This window comes from Diadema antillarum, unplaced genomic scaffold, assembly GCF_040938485.1.
Source record: "Diadema antillarum isolate AM-2024a unplaced genomic scaffold, OU_Dant_1.0 seq00000799_RagTag, whole genome shotgun sequence".
Classification (NCBI taxonomy): Eukaryota; Metazoa; Echinodermata; class Echinoidea; order Diadematoida; family Diadematidae; genus Diadema; species Diadema antillarum.
In genome coordinates this window covers 1501889-1514926 of record NW_027271683.1, presented here as the reverse complement: position 1 = coordinate 1514926, position 13038 = coordinate 1501889, and the positions used below count along the sequence as shown (strand labels likewise).

Here is a 13038-nt window from a genome sequence, read left to right as displayed (position 1 = left end):
TGCCAGTTGCGAAATTTGAAACCATCCTGAAGTGAATTGACCTTTTCACTCTCTCAGCTGCCGATATAGCCGAAGCAGATTTTTCATCGATGTCCCAGAACCTGAGAGATCTGTACGAGAACAAGGTTGCCAACGACACCATCAGGCGGCCATCTCTCGCTCGACTCCTGCAGAGTATAACCACCCAGGGATCACTAGCCCTCTATAATGGGACCGTTCTCCAGGAAATAGTAGATACAGTAAGAGACGACATTTACTCTATTTCTTTATCTCTCTTTCTACCTATGATCCTTCTATCTACCTATCTACAATTGTGTCTTAGTATCTTTTTATCTTTAGTAGATAAAGTAAGTGTAGATATTCCATCCGTTCCTGTATCTATCTACCTATCTTTTTGTCTATCCATCTACATTTGTTTCTTTGTATCTTTCTATCTATATACAATGTATGTAGATACAGTAAGTGACAGCATTCAATCTGTTTCTCTATCTTTCTACCTTTCTTTTTATTTACCTATCTGCAATTGTGTCTTTGCATCTTTCTATCTATATGTAGAAAGAGATGCAGTAAGTGAAGATATTTCATCTATTTCTGTATCTATCTATCTAGCTATCTGTATACCTATCTTTTTATCTACCTATCTACAAGTTGGCCTCAAAGTATCTTTCTATCAATGCAGATACAGTATTAAAGTGAAGATATTCCATCCATTTCTCTATCTATCTATGTACCTATCTTGTGATCTACCTATCTACATGTACAGTAGGCCTATATGCAATTGTCTTTGTATCTTTCCATCAACCCATCTATCTAGCTATCTATCTATCCATATTTCTGTCTAGAAGATCTGTCTGTGTTGTCTACTTATACCTGAAATGATACACCTAAACAATTATCATTACTTTGATTGTGTACACCTGCAAAAATGAGGCATGATAGCTGAACTCAAAGATGTTTTGTTTAAAAAAAAATGATTTTATGCATCGTCTTGTATATATATTTCATACTTGACCATTTTCATAATGTTGTTTTATTTGTTTTTGTGTGTTTGTGTGAATCTCCTCCTTGACTGAATGTAAAGGTTACTGATGCTGACGGCATCATGACTGTTAAAGATGTGGAGAGTTATGAATCTCTACCAGTGGAGCCAATTCAGTCTTCCTACAGTCGCCACCAGGTGTACAGTCTCCCCTCACCCAGCTCCGGACCTGAGGTGCTCACCATCCTCAATGCCCTCAGGGGGTACAACTTGACCACGCCCGGCTCTAACGGTTGGGGCCTGGAGTACCACCGGCTCATTGAGGTGTCGAAGTTCGCCGCCGCGATGTCGCGCCAGCTCGGTGACCCCGAGCAGACCCCGATCGTGGCCAACATGACGGGCGCCATGCTAGGGCGTGAGAGTGGGGAGAGGATACGCGACGCCGTCAACGACACAGCCACATATCGCCCCTCCCACTACTTTGAGGGCGATGTTCTGCAGCCCCTGTCTTTCAACAAGGCGACAGCCCTAGTGACTGTCGTGGATGAACAAAACAACATTGTGTCATTATCAAGGTCAGCCAAAGTCTAGTCCATATGTCCTCCATAAGGCTGAGTCCTTTTATGTAATTCAATTTATTCTATGATTTGCACAGATAAACAACATCAAAACTAATTGGGTTTTTCCTTTGACATTATTTCTGAAACATTTCATTTAAACAGTCAGATTTCCTTTGTAGGAAGTTGATTTAGTTAGAGAGGTGACTACATTAGATGTAGGCTCATTTGTGCATTCCGTGTAGTTTACATGTTACAACAATATATATCAACCTCTTATACCCATCCTTGAAATCATTATTGGGTTATTTTTTTTTTAACCTATGTGTATGGGGGTGTTGATTCTGATAGTCGTTTTGATATTTCAAGAGTTGCATATTACAACTCCACCAAGTTTGAACATTTTGACTGCAGCATTCTGTTCTTACTTCCTTCCAGTGAACATCTTCTCTTATAAAGTTGGTTTAGTGAATGCTGCTATGTGTGGGTTTTCTGTGTATGTTTGGACTTTTAGTCAGTTTGTGACTACACTGCGTATCTCTAGTGTACACGAGTGTGAAACTACACTGCGTATCTCTAGTGTACATGAGTGTGAAACTACACTGCGTATCTCTAGTGTACATGAGTGTCAAACTACACTGCGTATCTGTAGTGTACATGAGTGTGAAACTACACTGCGTATCTGTAGTGGACATGAGTGTCAAACTACACTGCGTATCTCTAGTGTACATGAGTGTCAAACTACACTGCATATCTGTAGTGTACATGAGTGTGAAACTACACTGCGTATCTGTAGTGTACATGAGTGTGAAACTACACTGCGTATCTCTAGTGTACATGAGTGTGAAACTACACTGCGTATCTGTAGTGGACATGAGTGTGAAACTACACTGCGTATCTGTAGTGTACATGAGTGTGAAACTACACTGCGTATCTCTAGTGTACATGAGTGTGAAACTACACTGCGTATCTGTAGTGTACATGAGTGTGAAACTACACTGCGTATCTCTAGTGTACATGAGTGTGAAACTACACCGCGTATCTGTAGTGGACATGAGTGTGAAACTACACTGCGTATCTGTAGTGTACATGAGTGTGAAACTACACCGCGTATCTGTAGTGGACATGAGTGTGAAACTACACTGCGTATCTGTAGTGTACATGAGTGTGAAACTACACTGCGTATCTCTAGTGTACATGAGTGTGAAACTACACTGCATATCTCTAGTGTACATGAGTGTGAAACTACACTGCGTATCTCTAGTGTACATGAGTGTGAAACTACACTGTATCTCTAGTGTACATGAGTGTGAAACTACACTGCGTATCTGTAGTGGACATGAGTGTCAAACTACACTGCATGTCTGTGTACATGTATATCCCATATAGAGAGATGGTAGGGGAAATGCATTTGTCACGTCAACCTTTGTCTCTCAGAAATGTGCATGTGTGGTTATGTCTTCTCTTCTTCTTCTTTCAGCTCGTTAAATGCGCCATTTGGAAGCGGCCTAATGACACCGAGTGGCATCATCCTTAATAGTGCCATGAATAGCTTCAACTGGCCTGGCAAAGTCCTCTCCTTCGAGGTTCCTGAGGTTTGTTTCTGTCATGCTCATTATATTCAGTTTTAGTAAAAATGAAAAGAAAATGATTTGATGTGGAGTTTTAAGCATTGTGGGAAATGTGCAGGAGAGAGGATTTTTATGATAATGTGGTGGAGGGGCTATGCATGATACATAATTGGTCTCCAAAAATACTGTTCAATGATTGGTCATAATGCAGTTGCATGTCTCATGCAGCAAGGATCAACATTGTTGCCTTGCCTACAGTGTTTGACTTGCTGCCAATTGGACTAGAATGAAATGAGGTATATTTATATGTATTTATATGTTTTTATATCTATGATATAACAAATATTGCCTTGTTTATCATTGTAGTATAGCACTTTGCAGTCCCTTGGGTGTTTCATTTCTCACAGCGTTCCACGCTTTGGGAAAATATAACATCAAGGTGGATATCAAGTGCGTTACAGCTCTCTAAAGCTTATATATATATATATATATATATATATCGTCGCTGGGGCGACAAGACCTCGTATCTACAAAATGTCAAATGTTCAGGAGAGCCAAAAAACATGGCAGCCAAAAAACATGGCGGCCAAAACACTGTAGCGAATGGGATATCCTTTCCTTTGACATGCCGTGGTGGCTTCATTTTTGGAGTAAGACCGTTGGGATTTGGACAGAACATCACTTAACCCATTATTTGACCATTAATCCAAAAAAGTCATTTTCACCAAAATTGCAGATACAAGGTCTTGTCACCCCAGCGACGATATACATATATATCTATATATATGTATATATTTCACAGTGGCTTTGTTTTGTAAAAATTATGAGTCAACTGATATTTCCAAAGTGAACATCAATCCAAAATATTGTTGAAAACTTACAGTAAATCTCACATATCACTGAATTATCATCCCTCTTTCCTTCCTTATAAAACTTACTCCCCTTTCTAGGCCAATTCCATTGCTCCCGGGCGACGCCCAGTATCCAACATGGTCCCTTTGGTGGCCTGGAGTTCGCAGAATTTGTGCCTGAGCCGCTTTGCCGTAGCCGGCACGGGGAGCAGCGCCATCCAGTCGGCGTCGGTGGACGTCGCCCTGAAGGTCATGACTTTCAACCAAACTCTCGACGAGGCTGTGGAGAGGAGAACAAGAGTCTTCCCATCTCTCTACGAGAACGTGGTGGAAGTAGAAGGTGAGAGACATTGTTGTAGAAGTTCGTCACAAGAAGGGTGTTACCTAGGGATAAGTCCACAGCAAGATGAAATTGTATTGTGAAGTACAAGAAAGTTTATGATATCTAGTGCATTGTATGTATATAATTGCTTTCTCTATGAGAGCATAGGGATGAATGGGTAGAGATATTTGTGTAGATAGATGGACAGATAAATAAGTTGAGTCTGCAGCAAGATGGGATTATATTGGAAGTACATGAGATTTATGGATAGTGGATGATATCGGAGTACATGTATAATTATACTCTCTGTCTGTGAGTGTAGGGATTGGTATGGATAGATAGACTGTAGATAGATGAATAGATAGATACAAGGTAGATAAAATAGGTACAAATATAGCAAATGAGAGGAACATGAAGAAAGTGACATGTGATAGGCATTTATAAAATGAATGACTGATGTAGTTACTTAGTGGGGTAGGTGACTTTGAATGGCATTTACAGAAAATTTTAAATACAAAATATGTGATTGTTGATTGATTGTTTGATTTTTCTACAACACACATTTCCCATAGACACCTGCCCGAGTATACTCGGGACTCGTCTTGAACGGGTTAAGATATACTTGTGTTGTTTATTCATTTATGCCAGCAAGCGTGTTTAGAATTTTGATAATGTGCCTTCTCTAGTCTAACTCTCGTTTATGTTTTTTTTTTCTCTTTCAGCTAACCTGAATGCCAGTATAGTAGCCGAACTTACAGCTTTAGGGCACAAAGTTGAGGTGCGACAAAATGACCTCGGGGTCGCCAACATTGCCTCGGAGGTCAAAGATCATCTGTCTGCACATTCCGACAGTAGAAGTCTCGGGGCGGAGGCAGACTTCTACTAACTGCAAACTCATTAACTTTCATATTGAGGGCCATTTTTTTTTAACCCCCAATAATATTGCAATAGTTTCGTACTAAAGTCTCAGATTAATGAACTCATGTTGTGGCTGTTCGAAGCAACAGTCGCAAAAAAGAGGGAAAAAAATGATTGCGGATGGAGTAATGTCATTGATGTGCTTTCAAGTCATGTATTGCATTATTACATGTACCTCTTGGAAAAGGGAGAAAGAATTTCATCCAAGGACGATGCAAGGAGTGCAACTAGTCGGAGCTAGCAGTGTAAGAAGCAGGGAACTCCACAGAGACCATTTTAATGTTCTAGAAGACGATTTATGCCATTTTTATGTGTCATGTACGGAGAACTGTGTAGCAAGAAAGCACAAAAATCTTGCCTGTTGAAGTACGTGAGCTATGCAGTATTCTCTGTTTTGTGGTATAGGGTTTGTATGAACACATTTTACTCATTACACCAGAGTATATGAGAATAGATATATTCTATCAAAGAACAGGTCGAGAAAATTCTGCAATCTCATTGGTTGAGAGTCATGCATCAGTTTTTACTGTCTGCTCTTTCGAATTACTGACAAGCCAAAAGGATATGTATGATCCAGTGAATATGCCAAACGTTGGTGATTGTCGGAAATATGATTTAAAGAATGGATTGCTGGCAAAATTGCATCCATCATACTATAAAACAGATAATGTACATGTGATTTTGTGTGTCAGTAGGAATAGTGTGCATGTAGTAACTTGTGGAATCTCAGTGAGTCTAAACCCACAATTCACAGCCAATTGGGTTAACTCTTTATGTGCCACGTTCGCACCTCCGACTCAGTCGACGGCGTGCCAACTTCGCATATTCTGCTCAACAAACAAAGCCGCCAAGACCGATCGATAAACCGCTAATTACTGCTAATCCCGCCGCACAATGAAAGCGTTTCTCGTGCTTTTGTTCCTCTCATATACGGCTTGCATTCTATGTGGTGATCGACTATCAAGCGATGTTCCCAACTAGATTTGCTCGTACATTCTAAGTTTCTCTCACGATTTAATGTGCAAAAGTCATGCCTTTACAGTAATGTAGCAACTGGTCATTCAAAATAAAAATTGAAAATATGGTCGTCATACAATATCGAAACAAAGCTTGGCATTCCTCTTTAACTTTGCCTACTATTATGCCCATCTTAACAGAAATTTGTATAAGTTATACAAATTGGAAAAACAGAATTCTTTCTCAAAGCATGACTACCTTCGTGTCTCAGAATAACGTGGCACACAGGGGGTTCCCACCATGGCACATGAAGAGTTAAACAATTTTATAGTTACGTTATGCACCCGATTCCTAATGATGCATTCAGACCTGTGCATCATTTGCTTATTTCAGCCATTGATCGTTTGGTTTGACAATAACAGGCGTTGAAACCACCCCTTCACCCATCAATGTTTATTGCCCACCTGTCAGTCAGAGGTGATGAAGTAACTCCAATGACTCGTGAAACCATTCTCTCTGTGGATTCTACCAGACTTGACCAGTTTCCTAACTTCTTACCAGCCTGATGAATCAAAATCTGAATTTAGATGACATAGTCTGTTTAACTTGGGACTTACACTACTCGTAGACAGGTAATAAGGCTCTGTGAGCAAAGGGATTAATGTCTGAGCAAGAGTAGTTGAGAATATAGAATTCCAATTTCCACTTTTCCAAGTTTGACAACGTGCATCAAAAGTGGATACATTCCTTGTCACAAGTTTTCCTTCTGGCTGATGAAGCGGTGTCACACATAAATCAGATTTCAAATTCTGAAGAAGCTCATATTCTTGTGCTGATACATCTGCAATACCGTTTGAGACATCAGGAAGTGAGATGTGTAATAAGATATTAAGAAATATTTCTGAAATTTGTTTGCCGGATATTTTAGAGAGAGCTTTCAGAGTACTAAAATTTACTGCTGTAAAACAAGAAATATTGATGGCATGAAATTGTTGCGAATTGGAGCTGACGGCCTTTTTCACGGCATGAAATTTGCATGAATTGCCAGTGGCATTCAATGCATATAGTGTATGTAAGAACTTTTGTGTGCATTCAAATTTTGCAAATTTCTCCTCGCGCGAAGTTTGTGAAATTAAAATGCACATGAAATATGCTGGTTTTACAGTAGTTGTCACAGAAACCCAGTAATTTCTGTTTTGCTTGAAATTCAATTTTACTGCGTTGTGTCAAATTGTGACAATCTGTATTGTTTGTGTTGTGATTTTAGCTATCACATGGGAGATGATATAGTGTAGATTGAATTATATTGAGGCTGATTTTTATTTTTATCCCATTGTGGTGATTAAGCCTGACTGTCAGGTTTGAGGAGACAAAATTCAAAGAATGCACAAAAAGTACTCTTCGATTTCCTCTCATATACCTCTGTGTTCATTTCATTTCAGCATTATTGTTTTCAAAACTGGCGAAAAGGACTGCACCTACCTGGAAATAGGCACAAATGTGATATGACAGATATTGAGTACTGCGGAGTTTAGTCAGAGTTGGATAACTTTAGAAACCTACTGTGCTTGTATTAAACATATTGCATTTGTTAAGAAATTCATGAAAGTGGCAAAACACTCATACGTCCTTCTGCAGGACAACTCTCTTGCTGACTCATGTGCCAAATGTATATTTTTGCTCAATATCCTTTTGTGCACATTGGTGGATTTATATGCATTGCATATTTTTAGAAGCAAAAGGATGTTAACTCAATTGCACTCTACTCTGTGTTTTATGCCCCTTCTGCCTCTCAAATCAGATAGCTGTTGTGGAATACAGTGTAAACTGTATAGATAGATGAAATGTCTTTGTTGCACCGACAGTCATACAGTGAAAGATGTCAGGAGTAAATTAACCCTTCCCTACCCACAATTATTAGGTTCCCATGACTTTAGAGAGTACCCAAAAGCTTGTTGTTGGAATGGATTCGATAATTAGTGTTACACTGTAAAAGGCTCATATGACAGCTTAAAGTGCAATTCCATTAAAACACACACACACACATACTCTCACACACACACACAAAATCAGTATTGTAAAAGTGGATATTTTTGCGCGGCTAATTTTTCGCGCTCGGCCCGGTAAGAAGAGTTTCGCGTGTTTTTGATTCCGCGGAATCAAGACAGTAAGTACGGGAACATACTGTAAGCTAAAATATTCGCATGCTTTTTATTTTTGCGCTAGTTTCCGGTTGCGCAAAATGCGCGAAAATTTCAACACCATGAAAATTTCCACTTTTACAGTAATACAGTGGAACCCCGTTATAAAGAGCTTAGATATAGCAAAACTGTTTAATAACAAAGTGATTTTACCAGTCCCAACATTTTATATTTCTTTGTTCTTGGACCCTGATATAGTGAGAAACCTGATATAACAAGGTAATTGTCATGGTTTGTAGGTCCTTGTTATGATGAGAAGAGGTGATGATGTCATCACCCCTGCAGTCTAAAATTTCGAAATTTTATCTTTTATAGATTTAATTTTGAAAAAAACCTTTATCATTGTAGTCTTCTGATTTTACTCTGTTTATGAAAGTAAACTTGAATGTGGTATGAATTTTACTTTAACTTATTCTCACAAATTCTACCTCCTAGCAATTGAGTTTACAAGCCATCTGGTAAGGATCCAAGAGAAAAGGTTGCTAATGTCTCAAACTTTAGACTGCATTATTGTCCTTATGCTTCTCAAGAAGTGATTGCTTCCTAATGTTACACTGTAAGGATGTTGACCTCTTTGGATGGTCACATGTCTTGTTGGCATCCTGCCAGAAAATTGACATTCCTGTGCAATCGCTAAATGGTATTGTATTGTGGAGATGTAACAAATAACAGTGATGATATTACAGTGTTTACATTGTACAGTACAAGTCACATAGCCCGCATTTGAGCACTCAAAAGCGAATCGAACCAGACCATACCATACTGTACCATGACCATGCAAGTACTTTGGGGAGAAAGCATACCTCAGGCCTTATTTTGGAGCTCAGGTCAGAGGGATTGCACATTATGTATTAAAGGGATCGTATAGTTTTGGTTGAGACTTAACTTCAGGTTTTTATCATTTTTTTTTTTGTGAGATAGTGAGAAACCTCTTCTGAAATATGAAAGAGCATGTAATTTCAAGAGGGATTCATTGTTTATTTGATGAAAATTGGCTTTGAAATGGCCGAGATATCCAAACAGAGCGATCCTAATAAAGTGTGGGACCCACATTTTATTACGATTGTTTTGTTTTACTTTGTTTTTAGATGTTACAGCTATTCGAAACCCGAGTTTTATCAAATAAACTTTGAATTCCTCTTAAAATGGTATGCTCTGTACTATTTAATAAGTGTTTTCTTGGTATCTCGCAAAAAAAGTTAAAAGCCCAATTTTCATCTCCACCAATACTGTACCATCCCTTTAACAGGTTCATGCACCTGCCGCGCTTACGCTTACGCTTCATACAGGTGTCCCTGACAAAGAGAATCAACTCTCTGCATTAACGTATGTGCGTGTTACGCGCATTCTTCTCACGCCAACTTCTGGTACAGAACGCTTTTTGATGACTTCGCCTTATAGTACTCTATGACATGGTGCGGTTACGATGTGGTAGTCATTTGGAGCAACTATGGAATGCTACAGTACGGTACACTTTGGGAGTGTTCAAGGCTCAAGCACTCCTCTGGCGCGAGTATGGTGCAGTACTATACGCTTTACAAGAGTGCTTGAACACACGCTATGTAAATGCCATGCATTGTATGTAAATTTAGATTCCATAAAAAGAGAGAGAAAGAGGGGTGAGCGAGAGAGAATGAAAAGACTCCAGATGCTTGTAGACCACTTAGTTCATGTACTGACTGTCTCTGTGACAACTATGCAATATTTTGTTCAGTGTGGGGCAGTGCTACCATTCCGAGGTTGTGTAGTTATGTCACATTTTTAAAACACAACAACAAAAACAAAAACAAATGCAAACAATTTACCCACTAAAAGAGGATGTATAATTATGCAGAATGATATTGTATAATCTGCTATATAGTGCAGTAATGCCATATATTCAGATCAGTGGAAATGGATTATGATATGATGTAGATTATGATATTATGACATATACTGGTATACCAAAGCTGAAAGGATTATATTTAATTGTGTGTCATTCCAGAAAAACAAAAAAGGAGAAATACATGTCCAGGACCAATGACTGTATTTTGTATGTGATGTATACAATGGCAGATCCAGGAGGGGGCGCCCTGGGCGCATGCGCCTCCCCCCCCCCCCCCCCCACCCCACTCCCTTTGTTTCTTTTTTTGTTAAAACAGAAGAAATAAAACGGAAAAAAATGGAGGGAGGGGGGCACGTGCGCCCCTTTTATGGAATTCCTGGATCCGCCCCTAATAAACATACTGCTGTCAGGTCATCATTATGTATGTATGCATGTATTCAAATCCTCTGTCGCTGTATACAACTGCCTTATCTGGGGGATTCCCCCCTCGATGGGTTAAAGTGTGATAGTTTTGTGATAATGATGATTATAATGGGATAAACTGCACAATCCTCTTCTTTTCACCTCAGTCATTCATTCCTCTGTTGAAATCAATGTCTGTCATTCGTCTTTCAAATAGCGCCAAATCATTCTTATAGGTACTTGTTCTGTTATATGATGCATCATGCGTTACCCCGGGGTACCACGTTGTGTAGCGCCACCTCACGTCCACTTGAGGACAGCCGCAGAGAATTGCATGCACCTATGTGTGTGTGTACATAGTCATTCCCATGCCACTGCATGTTATACTATGCATGCATGGCACGCTGTGCTAGCAATATCATGTGCTTCAGTGCAGTGCAGTGCATTGCAGTGCAGTGCAGTGCAGTGGCTAGCGCGCGCTAGCTCCAGCACCAAAATAATTTCCACTTTTTGGCAACCCAGGGTACAACCTTTTAAAAAAAAATAATAATTCAACAAAATGGCTGATTTTTATTTGGTACCCCAGGATACCATTTATGTCATCATATACTTCACACCCCATAAGAGCTGTATCTCTATTGTTATCGCACCCACTCCTTGTTTGATATTGTGTGGTACCTCTTATTAACACTCTCATATCAGGACAAAAACAAAAATAACCCTGCAAAAAAATATGTATATAATTATATCTGTAAAGGATTATTTCATTTTTTACTAAAATGAGCAAATTGCAAATTGAGAAATTTCTGGAATACATTGTCACAGAGTGTAAGGTATTGTGATCTTTTATGATTTTCTTTCAATCTGTGATTCATCTTCAATTGTTTAATGCAGCAATCATTCCTTCTTGTTTTGTTCCATTCATACCATGGATATTAATGATATCGCATTAATTATCATTCCAAACGGCAGTGAAATGACATTCTCTTCCAGGGTTTTGGTACTAGTGTATTAAGTCATGTGTATTTTATTAAGTAATAGAATGAATTGCCATCTTTTAATCAGAGATTATATGAAGAGTTTGTTCGCAAAAACCGGTAAGTCCATTTTTGGAGATTTTGAAGTACGGTCTCTATCATAAAGTACAAAATAATACCTTTAAAATGATATATTGGTCACTACATATAAAGGTATATTTTTGAAGTTATGGTCAAAAGAAGCAAAAATTTTCGTATAATTTTCTTTATTTTTCTTGACCTTTAATCGCAAATATATCCATATGGCAAATATGGACTTATCGGTTTTTGCAAACAAACTCTTAATATCTTTTTTTATTTCAAAACAAGAGTTAATGGAAATAGCGTGAATTTATCATCGAGTCATTGATTTCAAGATGCACTCATTCCCCTGTGCAAAGTGTGTGTTTACTGAGCTCCAGCTTTCACGGTATTGTGCTGTGAGCCCTGAGCAGGCTGTAATGTGATGTCATAATAGGGCCGTCCTCTTTAATACTCGTAATCCTGAGCTCTATTGGACCAACCATTCAAAGAGATTCTCTCGTGGTGTAGTGGTAAGAGTTTGAACAAAATCCAGCAAGGTCTGATGAAGTTACACCACTATGAACGAAGAAGACCACAAGGGGAGAGTCATCAATTTGGGAACAAGTTGTTTTATAAGCCTCCATTCATTTCCGCGCAAAATTCCCTTCAATGTTGGTTCCGCTGTCAGTCATTAGTTTGCATTGTCCATCTCCCCAATGATTCCAGTGCATATGAAAAAGACATTCCGCCATGAGTTATCTCGGCCTCAATATTGATCCCAGAGGAGGGAACAAATTGCAATCAAACGAAACCCAGATTCCAAAGACTTTCACAAACAAAACATTTTGAGAGTTGTCTAAGATTGACTGTTGCCCTTTGGTTGTTGCTAGATTTCAAAAAGGTGTCACTGTCTTATTCCTTTACTGATTATTGTCATATTTTCACTGATTCATGTGGATGCTGTAATCTTCTTTATGTGAAGAAATACTTGACCTAAATGAGAAATGTGGTTTCCTGAAATAGGATGAGAAATTCTGGTCGTGCAATCAAACTGGTCAGTCATATTGCTTGTGGAACGTGAGACGTTCCCAGGAATGCACGTCATTGCGCCACTTGCTTTTTAATGTCGATTTGAATTCATTTCAATTTCCAGCCAATTTTCCGAGAAAGTGTATTCTTCTTGCTCTAGTGGTGTGATGGCGGCACGACATTTGCTGTTATAGTAGTATTTTGACATAATTGATGATTTTGTGTGTAATATCTGTATGTGAAAGATAAAAGCAATATTGGTGTTTTCCTGGTCGAGTGTGATGCAGCATTTTTTGTTCAATTTCTGATATAGGTATGAAATGTTTGTGTAATGACTATGATATATATATCATGGATTATTTATATTTCTTCTGTTGCAATGCCAC

At 38.8% G+C, this 13038-nt stretch overlaps 1 protein-coding gene across 1 annotated transcript in view; it reads left to right on the top strand.

Annotated features, from left to right (window-relative positions):
• Positions 1 to 5166, top strand: part of LOC139739487 (glutathione hydrolase 1 proenzyme-like) — a 47530-nt gene extending 42364 nt beyond the window's left edge. Inside the window, exons 7-11 of the mRNA XM_071650091.1 lie at positions 58 to 239; positions 1082 to 1554; positions 3017 to 3131; positions 4058 to 4298; positions 5003 to 5166. Of these exons, the coding sequence (XP_071506192.1) occupies positions 58 to 239; positions 1082 to 1554; positions 3017 to 3131; positions 4058 to 4298; positions 5003 to 5166 (1175 nt within the window). The remainder of the gene's footprint in view (positions 1 to 57; positions 240 to 1081; positions 1555 to 3016; positions 3132 to 4057; positions 4299 to 5002) is intronic.
• Positions 5167 to 13038: the final 7872 nt, after the last annotated feature.